The sequence below is a fragment of the Anolis sagrei genome, chromosome 1, assembly GCF_037176765.1.
Source record: "Anolis sagrei isolate rAnoSag1 chromosome 1, rAnoSag1.mat, whole genome shotgun sequence".
NCBI lineage: Eukaryota > Metazoa > Chordata > Lepidosauria > Squamata > Dactyloidae > Anolis > Anolis sagrei.
Genome location: NC_090021.1, coordinates 243,898,084 through 243,917,428, shown reverse-complemented (window position 1 = coordinate 243,917,428; position 19,345 = coordinate 243,898,084). Strand labels below are relative to the sequence as shown.

Below are 19,345 nucleotides of genomic sequence, written 5' to 3'. Positions count from 1 at the left end.
AAAGGTTCAATGTGGTGGTAAGATGGATGGCTGGGTAGGGTTCTTTCTAGCAACAGCACATTTGAAGGGCACCACACAGATAAAATGAGTCTGTTTTCTGGGATAATATTGTGAACAATAGCATCAATGAGTCTTTGAGATCCATTATGCCTGGAAAAAGCTCATCCATAGCCTGTGTGTCTGCATTCCTCTACCTTCTCCACCATCTTAATTCATTGATGAAGCTGTCTGATATGCTAGTGAATCCATTAATCTTAAGGACCAAACTGCAGTTATAGATTCCCTGACAATAACATATTATTTAGAGTATACTTTAATGAATAGATACATTTATTTAGGTCAATGACCAGCCCCAAAAAGAAGTACAGATGTCAGAATAAGAACATATACATTTAGGCATTAGGAAACAATGTCCAAAACAGAGTTAAAACCCAGTATTTAATATGAGAGTTAAAACAGTGTTAAATATTTATATGCTAAAATGACAATGGTAAAAACCGAAGTAAATATTAAACCTTTTAAGAGTGTGACAGCATTCGCAGTTTTTAAAGGAGGAATAATCAAGAGCTCTAAAAGGATGAATGGACATTAAAATGGCAAATGTGGTTTATTGTAACAAAAAGAGGGAAATATCAGCACAAAGTCATGTGGCCCTTTAAGACCAGCAGACAGGCATGAGATTTTATAGATTATGGTCTCTGTTGGATTTGGGGTCAGAGCAAAACTGAATGCAGAAAGTACTGACAATGAGAATTGTATTATTAACAGCGGCCAGTAACAAAACTGTTGGTGACAACACAACATAAGTCATAATTTCACATATACATTGATGGGGTCTGCATGTCTGACCAACAGAGAACTGTTAGGCTGTGATGATGAAATAGCGTGGTGAAAATGTTGACCTGGTGTGGAGCTGCTGTGAAAAAGGTAAAGTCTATATTGTAAAGAAATCAGACAACTTGTATTACACCTCCAACCCAACTCCTATGGGTTAAGCAATTTCTTTTTGGGAGAATAAATAACAGATTAGACCAGGGGAGCTTCTGCATAATTAAAACTTGTGCAGCAGCTGCACCTGTATCTTGGGAGGTCTGACTTGGCCACGGTGGTCCACACTCTGGTTACATCCTGTATAGATTACTGCAAGGCACTCTATGTGGGATTTCCTCTGAAGACTGTTTGGAAGTTCCAGCTGGTCCAATGTTCGGCAGCTAGGTTGCTCACTGGAGCGGGGTACAGGGAGCGTACAACCCCCTTGTTACACCAGCACCACTGGCTGCCTATTAGCTTCTGAGCACAATTCAAAGTGCTGGCCTTGACCTATAAAACCCTAAACGGTTCTGGCCCAGCTTACCTGTCCAAACGTATCTCCCTCTATGAACCCCCAAGGACCTTAAGATAATCTGGAGAGGCCCTGCCCTTGGTCCCACCGCCATCACAGTTGTGTTTGGTGGGAACGAGAGACTAGGCCTTCTTGGTGGTGGCCTCTCGGCTGTGGAACTCCCTTTCTAATGAGATCAGATCTGCCCCCTCCCTCATGACCTTCTGGAAGAAGCTCAAACCCTGATTATGGGATCAAGCTTTCACAGAATAGATTGTTTTAATGGACTGCTAAATGTATATCATGCTTGTTTTTATTGTTCGGCACTGAATGGTGCCTGTTGGTAGCTGTCCGGAGTCCCTCTTCGGAGGTGAGAAGGACGGGATAGAAAGGCTCAAAATAAATAAATAAATAAACAAATAGTTGTAGACACAGTGTAGTTAGGAATAGCTGTAAAGGGAATAGCTATGCCACAGACCTACACTGGTGTTATTTTCTATGACTGTGAGTTCTACACAGTTATCCTGGATTTGGCACGTTAAAAAGTGAATGGTCTGGAGAGTGCAAACCAACTTCATTTTATATAGTTTCCAGAGCTGACTTAATCTCAGCCTATCTGGAATGTAGTTGAAGTTGCTATTTATTCCTTTCCCTTCCCCACAGCCTTGTTATGCATTCTCTCTCTCTCTTTCAATCTCCCTCCTTCTCTCTCTCTTGCTCTTCTTCACCACAGCTGCTTTTCTGTGACAGGAGAATGATAGATGTGTTTTGCACTAGAAGTCAGAAGGCCACCAGCTCAGAAGGCCGACGTATGCCACCCATCAGCCTATTCAGTGGATGCACTGAGCCATGGCACTGTGAGGATTTTATCAGCCTTTAATGCATTAACCTTTTCATTAGGCACAGCAGCCCCTGACTGTGTCTTGCACTCTCTGCCTTGAACTACTCATACCATTGCCTAGGTATGCCACAGAGCCTTGTCACTTTGTCCTAGAGTGGGGATCAAAGACACGTGGATGCAGACCTAAGGGTGGTGAATCTCAGCCTGTCTTTTTTGTAGGTGTGTGGTGTGCCTGAATGAGATTTGTTTACATTGGTTGGTCGTAGCAGAGAGATCTTCTCAGCCTTTCTCTGTTCCCCGCTGTAACTTGCAATCATTACATACACACGTAACACATTTTGTGCCATACAGAAATCCTGTGAAGGCAACTGATTATAGGCCAGATGGCCAAGAACAGCTTATTCTCATACTGGGGAAGAGAGTGGATGTGTTCCTACCACCCAGAATGTGTGTGGCCTCTATCCTTGTTCGGAAAAGAGGAAAAGCATCTGAAAGATGCAATGAATGTATTGCATTCAACCCACACTTTTTTAAGGAGCCATAAATACATGATTTCTTTCGCCATGATGAAAAACTGATAAGGTGCTACTATTTTCTTACAACACAATACTTTGTCTTCTAAAGACTCAACAAAAACGATCCCTTCAATATTGTGAGCTGAAAATGGTGTGGGAAGCATGAAGATGAAGAGTCGAAGCAAGATAATGTTGTTCCATTCACAACCATGCTTATTCTGTTTTAATTTTTGTGGGGAAAAATGTCACAGGGCTTTGGATTTACAAACCATGTGAGAAGAAAATCCCTTTCCTACTTCTTGTGTGTCTATGTGACATAGGTACCCATTCCCTTCGTAAGGAGAAATCTGAGCACCATGTGGGTGTGAAATTAATGTACTATCTCACGGTGGTGGATCGTACTTGCTCTGCTAAATCCCTTATTACTGACATTTAAAATAGCTATACATTTTGTGACCATAGCAACAATTTCCAAAGGGTGGTTATTTGAATCAATTTTTATTTGGGTGAGACAACAAAAAAAGTTATGAGACACCTTACAAGGCTCATGTATGAAAAATGTATTAGACTTTAAGGTGCCATATGAGGTTTTGTTATGAGATGAGATTCTAATAGTGTAGAAGTAAGACTACGTAATTTCAAATTTTCTGAATTGTTATATCAAGTATCAACATTACTTGAGCAGCTCAGCATTATTAGTAGTGTCTTAGTGTCAATAATACCTTCTCTCTCCTCAAACTTCAGGTAGTATACTATATAGTATGATACATAGCTCCTAAATACATTTGAGTGGTTCCAGAATCTTTATCATACTAGAGCAGTGGTTCTCAATGTGTGCCCCCCCCCCCAGATGTTTTGGCCTTCAACTCCCAGAAAACTTAACAGCTAGTGAACTGGCTGAGATTTCTGGGAGTTGTAGGCCAAAACACCTGGGGACCCACAGGTTGAGAACCACTGTACTAGAGCTATGCTTTCTATTTTGTTTGACATGTGAATCAGCTTGTTCATCCAAGACATTCGCTTAGATTGCATTAAAATATAGGATTCTTTCACACTATACAGTTGTACTGCTATGAATCCATTTTAACTGCTATGACTGAAGGACAACTTTGTTCTGTATTGAAGTAGGGCCAAATCTGTGTTGCAGAGAAAAATAACAGTATGTATCATCTTACATGAATAAGAATAGCATGTTCTGTTGCAGTTTATACACTCACTAGCATAAACAACTATCTTGTGTTGAAATGTCCCTCCCCAGTTTTTTCTTCCACCTATTTCTTTTTTTAAAAAAAATTATAGGGGAAATCACGTGAGGGAATGGACAAACCATTTTGTCCCTGGATGAGTACAGTAAAGAAATTTGCTCCAGCATTTCTTTGTTTGATTTCTGCGTACTGGTAGCTTTTATGGGTTAACCTCTGTTTCAAAGTTACGACTTTTCTTGTGGCACTTCTCTTACAGGTGGAAGCAGAAAAGCACCAAGATGTAGTAGTCTATGACCAGAGCACACAGAATGCAAATGGGCTGGCCTCCGACAGTTTTCTTTCCATTCTCCTCAGCAAGCTTGACAGCTGTTTCCACAACGTCTCCATCCTTACAGGTAAGAATTGGCAGCAATGAAGTGAAAAACTGAAAAGGGAAATAATTTCTGAGAGTATTGACCACATGTGCATAACAATAAGTGCAAAATGGTGTTCGACAGCCACTGATTAGTTTGCCTTGCTACTTGGTGTGCTTCAACTATATACCTGCAATTTCTGAATCCCCTGTAGATTTTTTTCACTCCTTTGAATAAACACCATTGAATGGAGAAATACTGTTAAATCCAGTCCTTTCAAATAGTGATAGTGGCCTTAGTGAATATAGTTTCACTTTGTATGATTTATGCTGGACAAGCCCTGAAAGTACAACTAGTGTTTCTGCATTGATTGGACAATCAGTGAGAAAACGTCATACCATTTCTTGTGATACTCATGACATTAATCACACAGAGACAGAGAGGTTTATTGGGGAATGGACAATGTGTTATATCACCAAGACTCATGATAAAGCAAGTGAGGACTCTTTGAGGTGCAGGGAATGCCTTATCCTGGTATCTGCAAGGCTCCAGATCTCAGGGTCCTTGTGGTTGGCTTCATGTAAATATTTATTGTATTTAGGAAGTAAATATAGTTACATGGTTTGGTATATTTATAAAATTTTAAAACATAGATTAAAATTTTATTCAGCAAATTGCTACAGGTGAATTCCATGTTTAGTGTTGTAGCCATGGAGTGCTACACCCTGATGTATTTTTAATGGAATTTACTACCACAACATGTAGCAAGAATTGGTATCTTAGCTTTTAAGTCAGCAGTTTGTCTAAGGAGAATTGTAATCTGATTACTGAACACAGCTATAGAAGGTGTTTCATCAGCAGACTTTGGTCACAATACTATGCAGAGTGGAAGATGGAATGGGTGAATGGACTCCATGATTTGCAGTAAGCAATGATTTAATGAATTGATTTGAAGGAAAGGGATATTACTTAAACCACTTAGCCCACACTTAGCTACTTGACCATTCTGTGGACTTGATTATGGAAGGATATGTGTGGAGGTTTGCTTTTGTGTGTGCGCACAGCAGAAGGATTGCTGCACAGATGGTATCTTCCCATAAGACTAAAGGGATGTGGTAGTTCTCCCAAAGTCAGCTACTACAAAGTCTGTTTTGTCCAGCAGAGGGGAGTGTTGCCCATTCAGCTGAATCAGCACAGCTCAGGCTATGCATCAGTGTGTGTGCCATGCTAACAAGGATTTGCGTCTTTTGTTGCCTTTTTCTTTTCACCTGTGCCACACCTCATAACACAGGGTCTGCATGTGGCTCTTGTTTTGAGTCCCTTGAAAAAGGTACCTAGCAGATGTATGTTTGTATAACTGCATGCTTACAGTACAAACCTAAATTCCTATTCAGTTTAGTAGGAATTCCTCACTGGTGCATACTTTTGCAGTGGTAACCAAGGTGAATAATGGACTTTATCCTATGAAGCCACTATTGCAGAGCAGTCACGCAATAACTGATAGCGATAACGTGTCGGGATAAGCACCCTCACTATTGCACATCTCTGCACTCATGCAAATGAGGTCGTACTTCATAACCTCATAACTATGCTCTAGTTTATATTTTAGAGCAATTTCACAATTCCAGTTAAAGCTATTTTTGAAATATTCATATAAAACTTCATATCAAAAAATTAGAACTCACAAATGTGAGAGAAAGAATCGTACCCTGCATGCTGGCATGGTAGTGGAATGATGTGCAGATATTGACAGGTTTTCCCATCAATAGCAGGAGATAGGTTTATCATGGGGAGGAGGCAGCCCAGCAACTGAATGCAGAAAGCATAATGAAATAGAAACCATCATCTTTTGACTCCTTTCTCAGCTTCAGTTATGGTTTGCCTTAGTAAATAGGATTGCAGGAAGGAAGACTGAAGCCCAAATATTCCCACCATGACCACCACTCAGTCTCCATCCCAGTGGTTCAGCCACGTCTAACCTTGTTAGTGTTTACAGAACACATGAATGAGAAGAGTCGTTTCCTATATCTCTGAAAAAATAATCAATGGATTCATTCGGAAGGACAATGGTAACAGTTTCATTGGAATGAATCAGGGTCCCTGAGGGATTCTTATCGGAAACCACAGCCCATGCAGTAAAAGTGCAGCAAGCATCATATTCTAATTATAGCCTTTCCACAGAATGCATGCAGCTACAGTGCTAGCAGGCTCCAAGGAAGAGGCGAGAATGAATGAATGAATGAATGAGGACAAAGGAGAGGAAAGGCAGGGGAAGGTTAAAACTGTCATCTGTTCTGTAGGTGAGGAAAGCAGCTCTTCCATCTATCTTGTTTTTTGTACTACACAAATTGTTTGAAGTAAGGTTTACAGGCAATCCAGATATACTCTTCAGTGCAGAGTGTATATATGGCAACAACCTCTGAAACATAATCAGTTTACTGGGACATAGTGATAGTTAATTTCGCCTGCTTTGCTTCAATTTAGAAGTGAGCACTACAGTAAAAACATAAAACAGAATTAGGTTTCTGTTGCAGTTATCTTCTCTGTCTGTCTGAGCTTAATTATAGTCCTGAATCTTAGGGTGCATTCTCTAGCAATATTTCAGGGGGAAAGATTATTGTTTTATTAAGTATCCATTAATTTAGTGACCCTGTTTCGATAACAGCAATAATAATTCAGTCCAATACCAACCTATGATAGCTGTACATTGTTTCTTAACACAAGAGGATAGTTAGTTGCATTAGGTAGCAGAAATATGCAAAGTTCATTCCAGGTCCGCTTGATCCTGACAGGATCAGATTAACTAGGGTCATTTAATATGCAGCGGAATGAAGGAATCCTAGGATATAATGCTACCTTTTTCATTCTTGTACCTGTCATAGTCATTCTGACCTCTGTGTGACCACAGAAAGGCTGCTTCACACATAGTATTTCCTACACAGAGGAGTCTTGTTTTACAGCAGTATATATTGCCATGTTTAAAAATTGCACAGGTATGGATTTTGGTGTGTTTGGAATTGCAGCTTCCAAGTACCAGCAATCACTACCAAATGTACTGTTTTCAAACTTGACATGGTACATATACAAATATATGCTGTTCTTTGTATAGATTAATATTCTACAGGGGGAAATGCCATGTGTGAAATGGCATGCCTTTGGGACAAAAGTATGAGTCATGAAGAAATTCTGTGATTCAGTAACCTAGGTCCCATCCCCTTAAAAAGAGGAAGAGGAAGAGAAGAAGTTGCGGCTACTGCTGTTTAAGAGCAGCTTACAGACTCCACACACTGAACCTGGAACAATCAGTCTGGAATTACAGACTATTTTCAACCATCCCATCTCTGATTCTGAAAGTAAGTTGACAGTAGTCTTGCTACATTAGTGCCAACCTAGACTCAGAAATTTCAGGATCCAAACCTGAGACATAAGGGCAAAAACTTGTGATATCATGGACCTCGTTATGGTGATGTTATGAAGCTCCATTTCCATTTGGTGTGGGTTGCACCACTTCACAGTGTAGGTGAGATTCAGTGGGATGACATTGCACTATGCCCATCCAAAATTTTCCATACAGAGAACTAGGATTCTAAAGGCATAAAATGCATTTTAAGAGAAAAAAAAAACATACAACCTTCTTGCTGCAATGAAGAGCTTAGATAGCTTTCCTTTGTGCTCCATGTGCAAATGTCTGTGGGGCACAGTCATGAAGAAAAGTCTTTTGTTATCTTTTTGTGTCTTAGAGAGAATTGCTGACATCTCATTAGCAGCTGATGTAGCAGGCTGTGAAGCTTTATCATGGAATTATTATCACATTTAAATTAATAGGACACCATCAAGGCTCCCTAAGTACACAGTAAAGTAGACAGCTTAATTGCTAGCAAATACCCAATCTCCATTGTAAAGAGTACAGGCAGTCCCCAAGTTACGAACAATAAAGTTTCTGTAGGTTTGTTCTTAAGTAGAATTTGTATGTAAGTCAGAACAGATACTTTTAAAAATGTAACTCCAGCCATGTGTGTGTGTGTGTGTGTATCTTTATCTTTGCATAGAATAGGAAAGGGTTTACACCCCTGTGGTATTTGTTTTGCTGCCTGTGCCCCTGTTCAGAAGATATCACCTCACTTTCTGTCCCTGGTGGCGCAGTGGGATAAACCCTTGTGCCAGCAGGACTGAAGACCAACAGGTCGCAGGTTTGAATCCGGGGAGAGCGCGGATGAGCTCCGTCTGTCAGCTCCAGTTCCCCATGCGGGGACATTAGAGAAGCCTCCTACAAGGATGGTAAAACATAAAAACAACCTGGCGTTCCCTGGGTAATGTCCTTACAGACGGCCAATTCTCTCACACCAGAAGCAACTTGCAGTCTCTCAAGTCACTCCTGACACACACACACACACAAAACCCAAACTTTTTGTCACTGTGATAAATGGATTTTGAAAATTTTGGCCTATTGTGGAAACAAGGATTGATGAGAAAGCTTCAGTGGAGACACCTTTCCTCCCTGATAACTCTTTAAGGAGAGAATTTCCTTTCCTAGGGATAGATTTGCCTCACACCCTGTTGTTGCACCTTCTTTGTAACTATGAATCATTTGTAAGTCAGATGTTTGTAACTCGGGGATTGCCTGTACTCTGGTTAAAATGAATCCTAGTGAAAGCCTGTGGAATGATGAAGACATAGATACTAGTATCGGGATTTTATCATTTTAAAAACCCATATCATTTAGTTCTCTTCAGAAAATAATTATAATTCACTTGGTATTATGTTTGTCTTCAACTAAATTCGGCTCACATGTATTTAGAAATAAGGCAGAAAGTTCAGACTTGGCCATACCACACAAGATAGGCAGCAGTCAGGATAGTTGTACTGTGAACATACAAATACTTATTTTTATTTAAGGCAGATGTGGTCAACTACAAGGGCTGGTGGACTGCATTACCCCACCCCTGGCCCCCACCCTCTTGGGATCTGGAAAGCCATTGGGCCCTGAATTAGGATGTCATAAAGTTATGATCCCAAATGGGAGTCTCTTTTTGTACATCTTCACATGGACTTTCACTCAGATCGTTAAAAAACCTCATCTGGACCTTTAAAGGTTCAGAACTTATCTCTATTCTTATATTATCACATTTACCATTGGGTATGTTTTCTGAGCAGACAGGATTTATTCACTCAGTTCTTGTGGGTTTTTTCGGGCTATATGGCCATGTTCTAGAGGCATTTCTCCTGACGTTTCGCCTGCATCTATGGCAAGCTTCCTCAGAGGTGAGGTCTGCTGGAGCTGGGAAAAAAGGGGTTTATATATCTGTGGAATGACCAGGGTGAGACAAAAGGCTTTGGTAAGTTGGGCTAGGTGTGAATCTTTTCAACTAACCACCTTGATTAGCATACAATGGGCTGACTGTGCCTGGAGCAAACTCTTCTTGAAAGGTGATTAGATGTCCCTGCCTGTTTTTCTCTCTGCTGTTTTAATTTTAGAATTTTTTAATACTGGTAGCCAGATTTTGTTCATTTTCATGGTTTCTTCCTTTCTGTTGAAATTGTCCACATGTTTGTGGATTTAAATGGCTTCTCTGTGTAGTCTGACGTGGTGGTTGTGAGAGTGGTCCAGCATTTTTGTGTTCTCAAATAAAATGCTGTGTCCAGGTTGGTTCATCAGGTGCTCTGCTATGGCTGATTTCTCTGGTTGGAGTAGTCTGCAGTGCCTTTCATGTTCCTGGATTCTTGTTTGGGCGCTGCGTTTGGTGGTCCCTATGTAGACTTGTCCACAGCTGCATGGTATACGGTAGACTCCTGCAGAGGTGAGAGGATCCCTCTTGTCCTTTGCTGAATGTAGCATTTGTTGGATTTTCTTGGTGGGTTTGTAGATTGTTTGTATGTTGTGTTTCCTCATCAGCTTCCCTATGCGGTCAGTGGTTCCCTTGATGTATGGCAGGAACACTTTTCCTCTGGGTGGATCTTCATCTTGACTCTCATGGCTTGTTCTTGGTCTTGCAGCTCTTCTGATGTCTGAGGTGGAATATCCATTGGCCTGTAGAGCCCAATTGAGGTGGTTCAGTTCATCTTGGAGGAGGTGGGGTTCACAGATTCTTTTTGCACGGTCAGCCAAGGCTTTGATGGTGCTTCTTTTTTGACTTGGGTGATGGTTGGAGTTTTTATGTAGATATCTATCTGTGTGTGTGGGTTTTCTGTAAATGGTGTGACCCAATTGTTGATCTGGTTTGCGGATGACTAGGACATCTAGAAAAGGCAGTCTTCCTTCCTTTTCTTTTTCCATAGTGAACTGGATGTTAGGGTGGATGCTGTTAAGATGTTCCAGGAACCTGTTGAGTTCTTTTTCTCCATGGCTCCAAATGGTGAAAGTGGGATCCTCTCACCTCTGCAGGAGTCTACCGTATACCATGCAGCTGTGGACAAGTCTACATAGGGACCACCAAACGCAGCGCCCAAACAAGAATCCAGGAACATGAAAGGCACTGCAGACTACTCCAACCAGAGAAATCAGCCATAGCAGAGCACCTGATGAACCAACCTGGACACAGCATTTTATTTGAGAACACAAAGATGCTGGACCACTCTCACAACCACCATGTCAGACTACACAGAGAAGCCATTGAAATCCACAAACATGTGGACAATTTCAACAGAAAGGAAGAAACCATGAAAATGAACAAAATCTGGCTACCAGTATTAAAAAATTCTAAAATTAAAACAGCAGAGAGAAAAACAGGCAGGGACATCTAATCACCTTTCAAGAAGAGTTTGCTCCAGGCACAGTCAGCCCATTGTATGCTAATCAAGGTGGTCAGTTGAAAAGATTCACACCTAGCCCAACTTACCAAAGCCTTTTGTCTCACCCTGGTCATTCCACAGATATATAAACCCCTTTTTTCCCAGCTCCAGCAGACCTCACCTCTGAGGAAGCTTGCCATAGATGCAGGCGAAACGTCAGGAGAAATGCCTCTAGAACATGGCCATATAGCCCGAAAAAACCCACAAGAACTGAGTGATTCCAGCCATGAAAGCCTTCGACAATACAGGATTTATTCAGTCAGAAAGGGAGACTATTATCTATTGTTCTGTGAAAGTAATTTTCTTTTCATGTAAACTTTCATTTTGGAAAAGATTTCGCTTCTTAGAATGTGTCTCAACCAACAATGGTCCTCTGGATTAAGTTGTCCGCATTATTTGACCATATTCCTTACCCAGTGTGACAACAATTGAATTGAACAATTTGATATGTGTAGACCAGGAGTCAGATGAAGGTCCACCAGCAGACTGCTGATCAGCATCTGGTGAAATGTTCCTCTAACTGGCTCATCACAGAAATACGTTGAAGATAAACTGACCTGCTTTGAGTTCCTCAAAGTTAGAGTGCGATACAAATATGATAATTAAAAACACTGACAGCTAAACTTTCAAGTATGCTGTATCAATGAAATCTATTTTGTCATCAGCAAAATTTATGCCAGTAAGAAAAATTGATGATCAACCTACCCGTGCCTTTATTTTACATTCATTTACCCCTGCCTGTTCACTTTCTCAATTAAATAACATGCACACATAGACCATTCCACTCATGCAAGAGAGAAAGCCTGTTCCCAGAAGTTGCTGGTAATTTCCTTCCTGAGGTTTTGGCAAAGATTCTGATGTGTTTTTTTGCTGTGGCGTCATGCGCTGCATGCCCTGGAGCCCGCCAAGTTACTAATGTCAAATGCAGACCACTAATGTGCTGGGTGGAGGAGAGGAACTGAAATGTAGAACACTGGGTCACGGCTGCTGAGTTTTATATGGAAATCGTGACTCAAAACAAGAAAGCTGCTGAAGTCTTAAAAGAGGCAGGCGGATTAAAATTCTAATACACTCACACTTTCATCTAGTATGGACATTGCCTATTAATTTAGACTAACTGCTTCACTACTTTGGTGGTCTGAAGGCCATTCTGCTGTTATTTTCTGAAGATCTATATGCAGAAAATATGTATAATGCACATAGCCCTCTTGTTGACCAAGGGAGGTTATGTTTTTTGTTGTCCATGAAAATACATGAGGAGCGGCTTAGGGAGCTGGGCGTGTTTAGCCTGAAGAAGAGAAGGCTGAGAGGAGATATGATAGCCATGTATATATGTGAGAGGAAGCCACAGGGAGGAGGGAGCAAGCTTGTTTTCTGCTTCCTTGGAGACTAGGACGCGGAACAATGGCTTCAAACTACAAGAGAGGAGATTCCATCTGAACATGAGGAAGAACTTCCTGACTGTGAGAGCCGTTCAGCAGTGGAACTCTCTGCCCCGGAGTGTGGTGGAGGCTCCTTCTTTGGAAGCTTTTAAGCAGAGGCTGGATAGCCATTTGTCAGGGGTGATTTGAATGCAATATTCTTGCTTCTTGGCAGGGGGTTGGACTGGATGGCCCATGAGGTCTCTTCCAACTCTTTGATTCTATGATTCTATGATTTCCAAGCTCTCCATGAATGTTTTAAAAGATAATTGGGTAGTGTATATATATGACTATTAGAAAACATATGATAGTATCCATATCTGCTTCACCTTTTAGGTAGTTGGCTTATTTAAGGTTCCCTTGGCAAATGCATAATGCATTCCAAAGTTCTGTCTTCTTCTACTTCATTTCATACAAGTGCAAAATATGTCTTCCAAGAAGACGTGACCCTAGGTAGAAAGTTGTGCATGTGTCTCTGTGTTTGTGCATGGAGACACACCATCCAATTTTTTAGGACAGGAAAAAGCAGCACTAGTGATGTTGATCCTGAAGCAAATTCTGTATTAGGGTGTTTATGTATGTACTAAAACCTCCCTGTGTGCACACCCAGTAAATGCACAGAAACCTTGTCTGTTGACCAAAGCAAATCAGGAAACAAGGCTTCTTGTGCAGATAGAAGGTCACTTGATATTTGTTTTTTGTTGTTGTTATCCTTGAATTGGGTGTCCATAGGTCATGACACTACACTCACTCTTAAGAAGTGTTAAATTTTTGTTGTTGTTTTGTATATAAGCTCTAAGGATAAAAAAAGAAAGTTTGGGTCAAATGGGATTTGATAAAATGTTCTAGCAAAGAACGGATAGGTGAAATATACCAAAATCTCAAAATCAATAACCTGATGATTAAATAAGAGGCATGGATAGCAGATTCTGCTGTTCTTGTCAACTGTCGACCCACAGAGAAGATACTGATGAACAAAAGCATCATGTATAATCCTTGATCTTTTGTGGCAGGGTTACAAAGCGCTCCCACTGGGCTGAGAAACCCCATCTGGAATTTCCCTGCAGCTGACAGCTAGTAAAATCTCTTGGCTTATGAAACCATTGGGTTTGCTGTACTGAGAATTCCCCTGTTGTAGAAAAAAATGGATTACTGCTGCAGCTATTTATTGGAGCTAAGGCGCTTGCTCTCTTACCCTTTGTGGTTGATAAGAGATCTTCCTAGCTCTGATATTTGGGTGCATGCAAATGTATCTCCCCCTCTCAGAATGGCACCACTTTGCTGTCCTTGCTCATGCTTTTATCAAGCCGTTTACCTCTTCATGTAGCAGCTTGGTATTTATGTTTCCTGAAGGGAATTCAGTGACTTGGAACATGAGAGGAACACCAAAAGATTACTAAAGTGATGGAAGGGGAGAGCCCCTATAGTTGCAATGGACCTGAAATCTTTTTTGTGGCAACCTGGAGGAGAAGTGGACAATGGCCATAGGCAATCTGCAAAAGAGGAGGAGTAACCAGGAATTAAATTGAGTGTACTCTTGGAAATCAACTTTTTCTTGTTTTTCTAGGCAGTGGTTGTTAAACATTGTTTTGCAAATATCTGTAAACAGACCTCCTTTTTTGTCTTCCACATTCAGGAAGAGAAAGCTTGTTGATTTAGATGGATTTCTTGATGTCACATTGAAAAAAAAAGTGTACTGAGCCAACATTTTTTCTGCATTACGTACTCCTCCCATTCCAGCATTGCTGCTCCTTTTGGAGCCTGACTGTTCTTTAACCTCTGATTTCAAAGCAACTTGTGCAGCTCCTCAATTAACACCTCTGTGCTTTTTTGATAATTGGTTTATCAAGAAGCCCTCTTAAGTTTGTGCTGTCAGCAGTAAAGGTGTCAGGCTGATGTAGGTAAAGAAATCTGTGTGAGACACATTCCCCCCCCCCCCTTTTATATTTGGCTCCAAGAGGGGTGAAAAAATTAGCATGTCAAACACAAGTTCTGACACAGTAGCTGCCTTCTCTGAGAACCCTTTCCTCTGCTCTGCAGAAGATCAAGTATCCACTGACTATTATTGAAAGGAAGGGAACAAACAGATTTCCTTCGCTATGGGGAGACCCTGTCAAGAGCAGGATTGGGCTTCAGCACTCTGACAAAAACTCTGGGGCTTGGGAGGGTTTGTGGGATTGTTTTTGGAACTGTAATACACAATCTTATACATGTTTATTCATAAGCAAGTCCCACACAAAGGAAAACATAGAATTGCACCCTGAGTCAGGTAGGTCTTTTGAAACCATTGCAAACAAGAGTTTTCCTCTGTTTCTACCCACAAAAATCAGTGAAAGGGGAGCTGGGAGTTTGTTGACTCTGATGTGAGGCCATTGCATTCACTTGGTTATGCAAAAAAAATCATTAGCATTATGAGATCACACTAGCTTGAAAAAATTGTATAGATCATGGGGTAAATCGGAAAGTTGAAAACACCCATTGTCTGCAATGGAAGTTTTCTCTCACTGCATTTGTATGTGTTCAGTCACCTACAGTAAGCACATTGTACTAGGACTAGTATCACTAGCTCTATTAGCACCTGACCTGATTACTAGCGAAATTAACGTGGCATCAATTCTTGTAGAACATGCACTTTCCTCACAGTAGGTCAGTCTTAAAAGAGATGGTTATACCAGGTGGTTGTAGCAATATTTCTATGTACTTTTTAAATTGGCTTTAGAAGGGACAGGATGGGTGCTTTGGTGGTTCATTAACAGCTATTGCTTTCCTCCCAACTGGAAGCCCTCACCTCTTTGTCTGCAGTATGCTTTGTGCATTCATAGATGCTGCAAGGAACTATGGAATAGCTACCTTTCCCCATCACATTGAGGATACACTGGGAGAATCCTGACATACATCAGTGGAAATGGTGTGTGCTCTCAGAGTGGTCGGTTGTGCAAGCATTGTAGAAGTAAAGCCATTAACATTAAAAGTTACACAGAAATAGACTTCCAAAAGAGTAAACATGCTCTGGTTTTGAGCACATGAATAAATAGTAATAGGTTGTTGTAGGTTTTTTGGGCTGTATCGCCATGTACTAGAAGCAATAGAAGCCATACATTGCACTAGAAGCCACACAGCCCGAAAAACATACAACAACCCAGTGATTCCGGCCATGAAAGCCTTCAACAATACATTAAATAGTAATAGTTAGTTTTCAAAGGCAACTTTACAGCCAGTTAAGTACATGGATAAAAGGGGATTTCATATTCTGTGCCTTAAGAAACTACACCTAGATTATGAGGTCTTTGCGTTTGTCCCTCTTCTCTTTCGTTCTTAGTCACCAACCTGTACTAAGGCCTCTCGTTTCCTTTCTCAAGTCAGAAGCTTTTCATCTGGCTCTGATGCACATGTGAGCTCATCTTCCTCCCGACTCTTGAGCTTGCACCAATTCTGTGAAGAATGTTTAGATTTTTCCAGCCCTCTTCTTTCTAAATTTGGACTGTCCCTCTTTACACTCTCATGATTTGGAAAGAATGCAGCACAGAAATAATTGATGAGGGATCTTTCCCCACCCCCAGCTCTTCAGCAAACACGTTGCTTCTGATGGATCTGGCCGTGCTCCCAGACCACTTGCAACCCTGCAGTGCTGTAGAGAGCCTGGATCTTTCATGAGCATATCACACCAACCCATTTCCCCTCCACTCCATTTCCCCAGTTTCAGAAAACTCGTTTGTTTTCTTTGCCTCCTGTGGGTTGGATAATATCCAGGAAGGGCCGCTGTCTACAGCTGTGGAGAAATACTCTCACATTCGTGTGACACCTTGGGAGCCAATATATGTGTTGGGCCATTTAACTTTCCCATTTGTTTATGCTGAGTTGTTTAATAGTGCCTGATGAATGAACAGCAACAGGACCCCAGTTTTTATAAGTAGAGTATGTGTAACGGAAATGATTGAACCACTACCGGCAGAATGGATAGTTTATTTAAACTTCTCAAACAGGCCTATAGGTCTTTGGAGTCTATTAAGAGAACTAAGTAACCATGGGGTTTCAGTAAAAGTGAAGTAATACATTAGAAAACAGTAGAGAAGGATACCACAATGCAAAGATAACCTTTAGATATAGTAATCTCCCCAGCAATCTAGGGTGCTTCCACAAAGCCATGTAACCTAGGACATCTAGGCAGAAAATCCCACACTTTCTACTTTGAACTGGGTTATCTGAGTCCACACTGCCATATATTCCAGTTCAAAGCAGAAGTGTGGGATTTTATTCAGCTGTGTGGAAGGGGCCCTAGACTATTGAAATCAGTTTATTAGTTTTGGTAAAGTGGTGAGTTATGATGCAGTGGTGAGTTTAGAATTGCAGGAATTCATCATAATGGTCACACATATCAGTATCCCTAAGAAGGATCTAAAATGCAAGCAGTTGTGTTGATCCGTCTCTTCCTTCCTGTGCTAAATGTGTATACCCCCTATATTTCAAAAAGCAGCAGAATCCCTCTGTATTAGAACAATTTTCTATCATATAGCCAGGAGTTGGCTGGGCAGAAAGCAAGTACAGAAGTATTTGGAACATCTGTTTTTTACAGGAGCCTTAGAGTCATAGAATCATAGAGTTGGAAGAGACCTTGTGGGCCATCCAGTCCAATCCCCTGCCAAGAAGCAGGACAGTCTCATTCAAAGCACCCCCAACAGATGGCCATCCAGCCTCTGTTTAAAAGCCTTCATAGAGGGAGCCTCCACCATAGAGTTCCACTGCTGAACAACCCTCACAGTCAGGAAGTTCTTCCTAATGTTCAGGGGGAATCTCCCTTCCTGTAGTTTGAAGCCATTGCTCTGCGTCCTAGTCTCCAGGGCATCAGAAATCAACCTTGTTCCTTCCTTCCTATGACTTCCCTTCACATATTTATACGTGGCTATCATGTCTCCTCTCAGCCTTCTCTTCTTTAGGCTAAACATGCCCAGCTCTTTAAGATGCTCCTCATAGGGCTTGTTCTCCAGACCCTTGATCATTTTAGTCTCCCTCCTCTGGACACATTCCATCTTGTCACAGCTTGTACAAGTGGAACTCACCTCTTTTCCCCATCAGGGCTTTTTGAGAAAAAACTCAGCGGATGTTGGACATATGGCTAGCCCCATTTCCTCAGAGGTGGAAGTGTGCAGCTGGTGGCAAAATTTTTTTTATCAGGTTTAGGGAGGCACAACCTGTATTAGTGACCACATAATCTTATATAAGTTGGGTAACATCCAAAATGCTTGGGAACTACTAGAAAGCAAAAGTATCACTATCTTAGCCATACATATGGCCAATTTTGAAGCAGTTTGGATTTCAGAATTATGGATAATTGGTGTAAACCAGAATTCAACAGCTATAGTGGGTGGTGGGGTTGGGAGAGATAAAGGCAATGCTTTTGTATAATGTCCATGTTTCCGGTAAATCTGTCCATACAAATGTGCTAAACTGTTGCCTCAACTGGGAGAATTCTTGACGTGGCTTTCCTTGCTGTGCAATGCTTAATTGACTGGCATGAGTGCCTTTTGGTCTTGCCATTATGTTTAGCCAGTGCTTGGATCAGAAATTTTCAAGGCAAAAGACTGGTTGTATGATAGAGAGGGTTTCAGTCAAGTATCACAATCATGCTAGAGGGCATGATATTGCCAGAGACATTTCCAGCTATGGAGGGTGAATATGTTCAAAAAGAGAAATACTTTAAAATTTGGCATCCTAATACGATTCTATCTTGATTTAATAATCTAGCTGAAGTTTGGTTGCACAGGAAATTCTTCCTATAGATATGGTTTGTTAAGCAATTTGGAAGAATTTTGTTACTTCTTATATAGTACAGTACAGCTTTCATATAGCAGTCTTGTTAAGAAAACTCAAAGAATGTGTACTAGGATATTTTTTAAATTCTTGGAGGCCACTGTTGTTAGAGGGGTTTTTTTTAAATAAAGCTTATTTTGGACAAAAATTTAGAACTGTATCTAATAAGTCCCAGTTTTCTAGTACCTCTTTCTGCACCCCATATTCAACCCTAAATTTGCAATACAGATGTGGATTATCATTAGAATTACAATTTATCATACTTAGAAACTATCACTTTTGACTTCCAAATGAAGAAAAGGAAATACTTGATCTGATTTGGTAAAAACAATTTAGTTTGTGGCAGTCTTGCTTGCTTCAGGAGTGGACTTCTTGAATGCTTGTTAACTGTGGATGTTAATGTGGTGCTAACAAAGCAGTTTGCCAGTAGCAAACCAAAGGGACCATTAAATGCTATGCTGGCATTTAGTATCCCAACCACCCCATAGATACTAAAATCCATGAATACTCAAATTCCATTATATACAATGATGTAGTAAAATGGTGTAAAGATAAAAATTAATTTCAAGGACCAAATGCCTGCTGCAAGAGGACAGTTTTTACCTGGCACCAAACTTTGCCATTAAGACACTAGGTTGGCCTGTCTTGGGTGGACACTCCACAAATGGGGGAAGCTCTATGGAGGAGGTTGTATCTTTGGTAGTTGCTCTTTACCCTGTACTTATGCATGCTTTATACAGTATAAAAGTGAACACTTTTGCAACTATTTCCCACCTCATAAATGTATTATTGTAATAACAAAGATTTCAAGGGACAGGACAATTGTCACTTCTATCTTCAGAAAATCATGGTAATCAATGGCATACCATTTCCTATTGGAAGTTCAGGCTGACTTCTCATTGTTTGGAGTGCCTGGTATGAGGCAGATCTGTATGACAGAGGAAAGGAGGATGGATAAGTCAGCATCTTGGTTTAAGTCCTGACATTTGATAGGGCCTGTTAATGAATGAATGTCTCAGGAAGAATGCAAGAAGCTTATCTCAATCATGCACTTATTCAACTGGGCTTTTAAGGTCACAGAATAAAGTTCTT

At 40.8% G+C, this 19,345-nt stretch overlaps 1 protein-coding gene across 2 annotated transcripts in view; it reads left to right on the top strand.

Moving 5' to 3' along the window:
- The window catches only part of DUSP8 (dual specificity phosphatase 8), a 114,699-nt gene that overhangs the window by 51,126 nt on the left and 44,228 nt on the right, over positions 1-19,345 (top strand). For both annotated transcript variants that reach the window (XM_060768776.2, XM_060768768.2), the window contains exon 3: positions 4,139-4,277. In XM_060768776.2, coding sequence (XP_060624759.1) covers positions 4,139-4,277 — 139 coding nt within the window. The remainder of the gene's footprint in view (positions 1-4,138; positions 4,278-19,345) is intronic.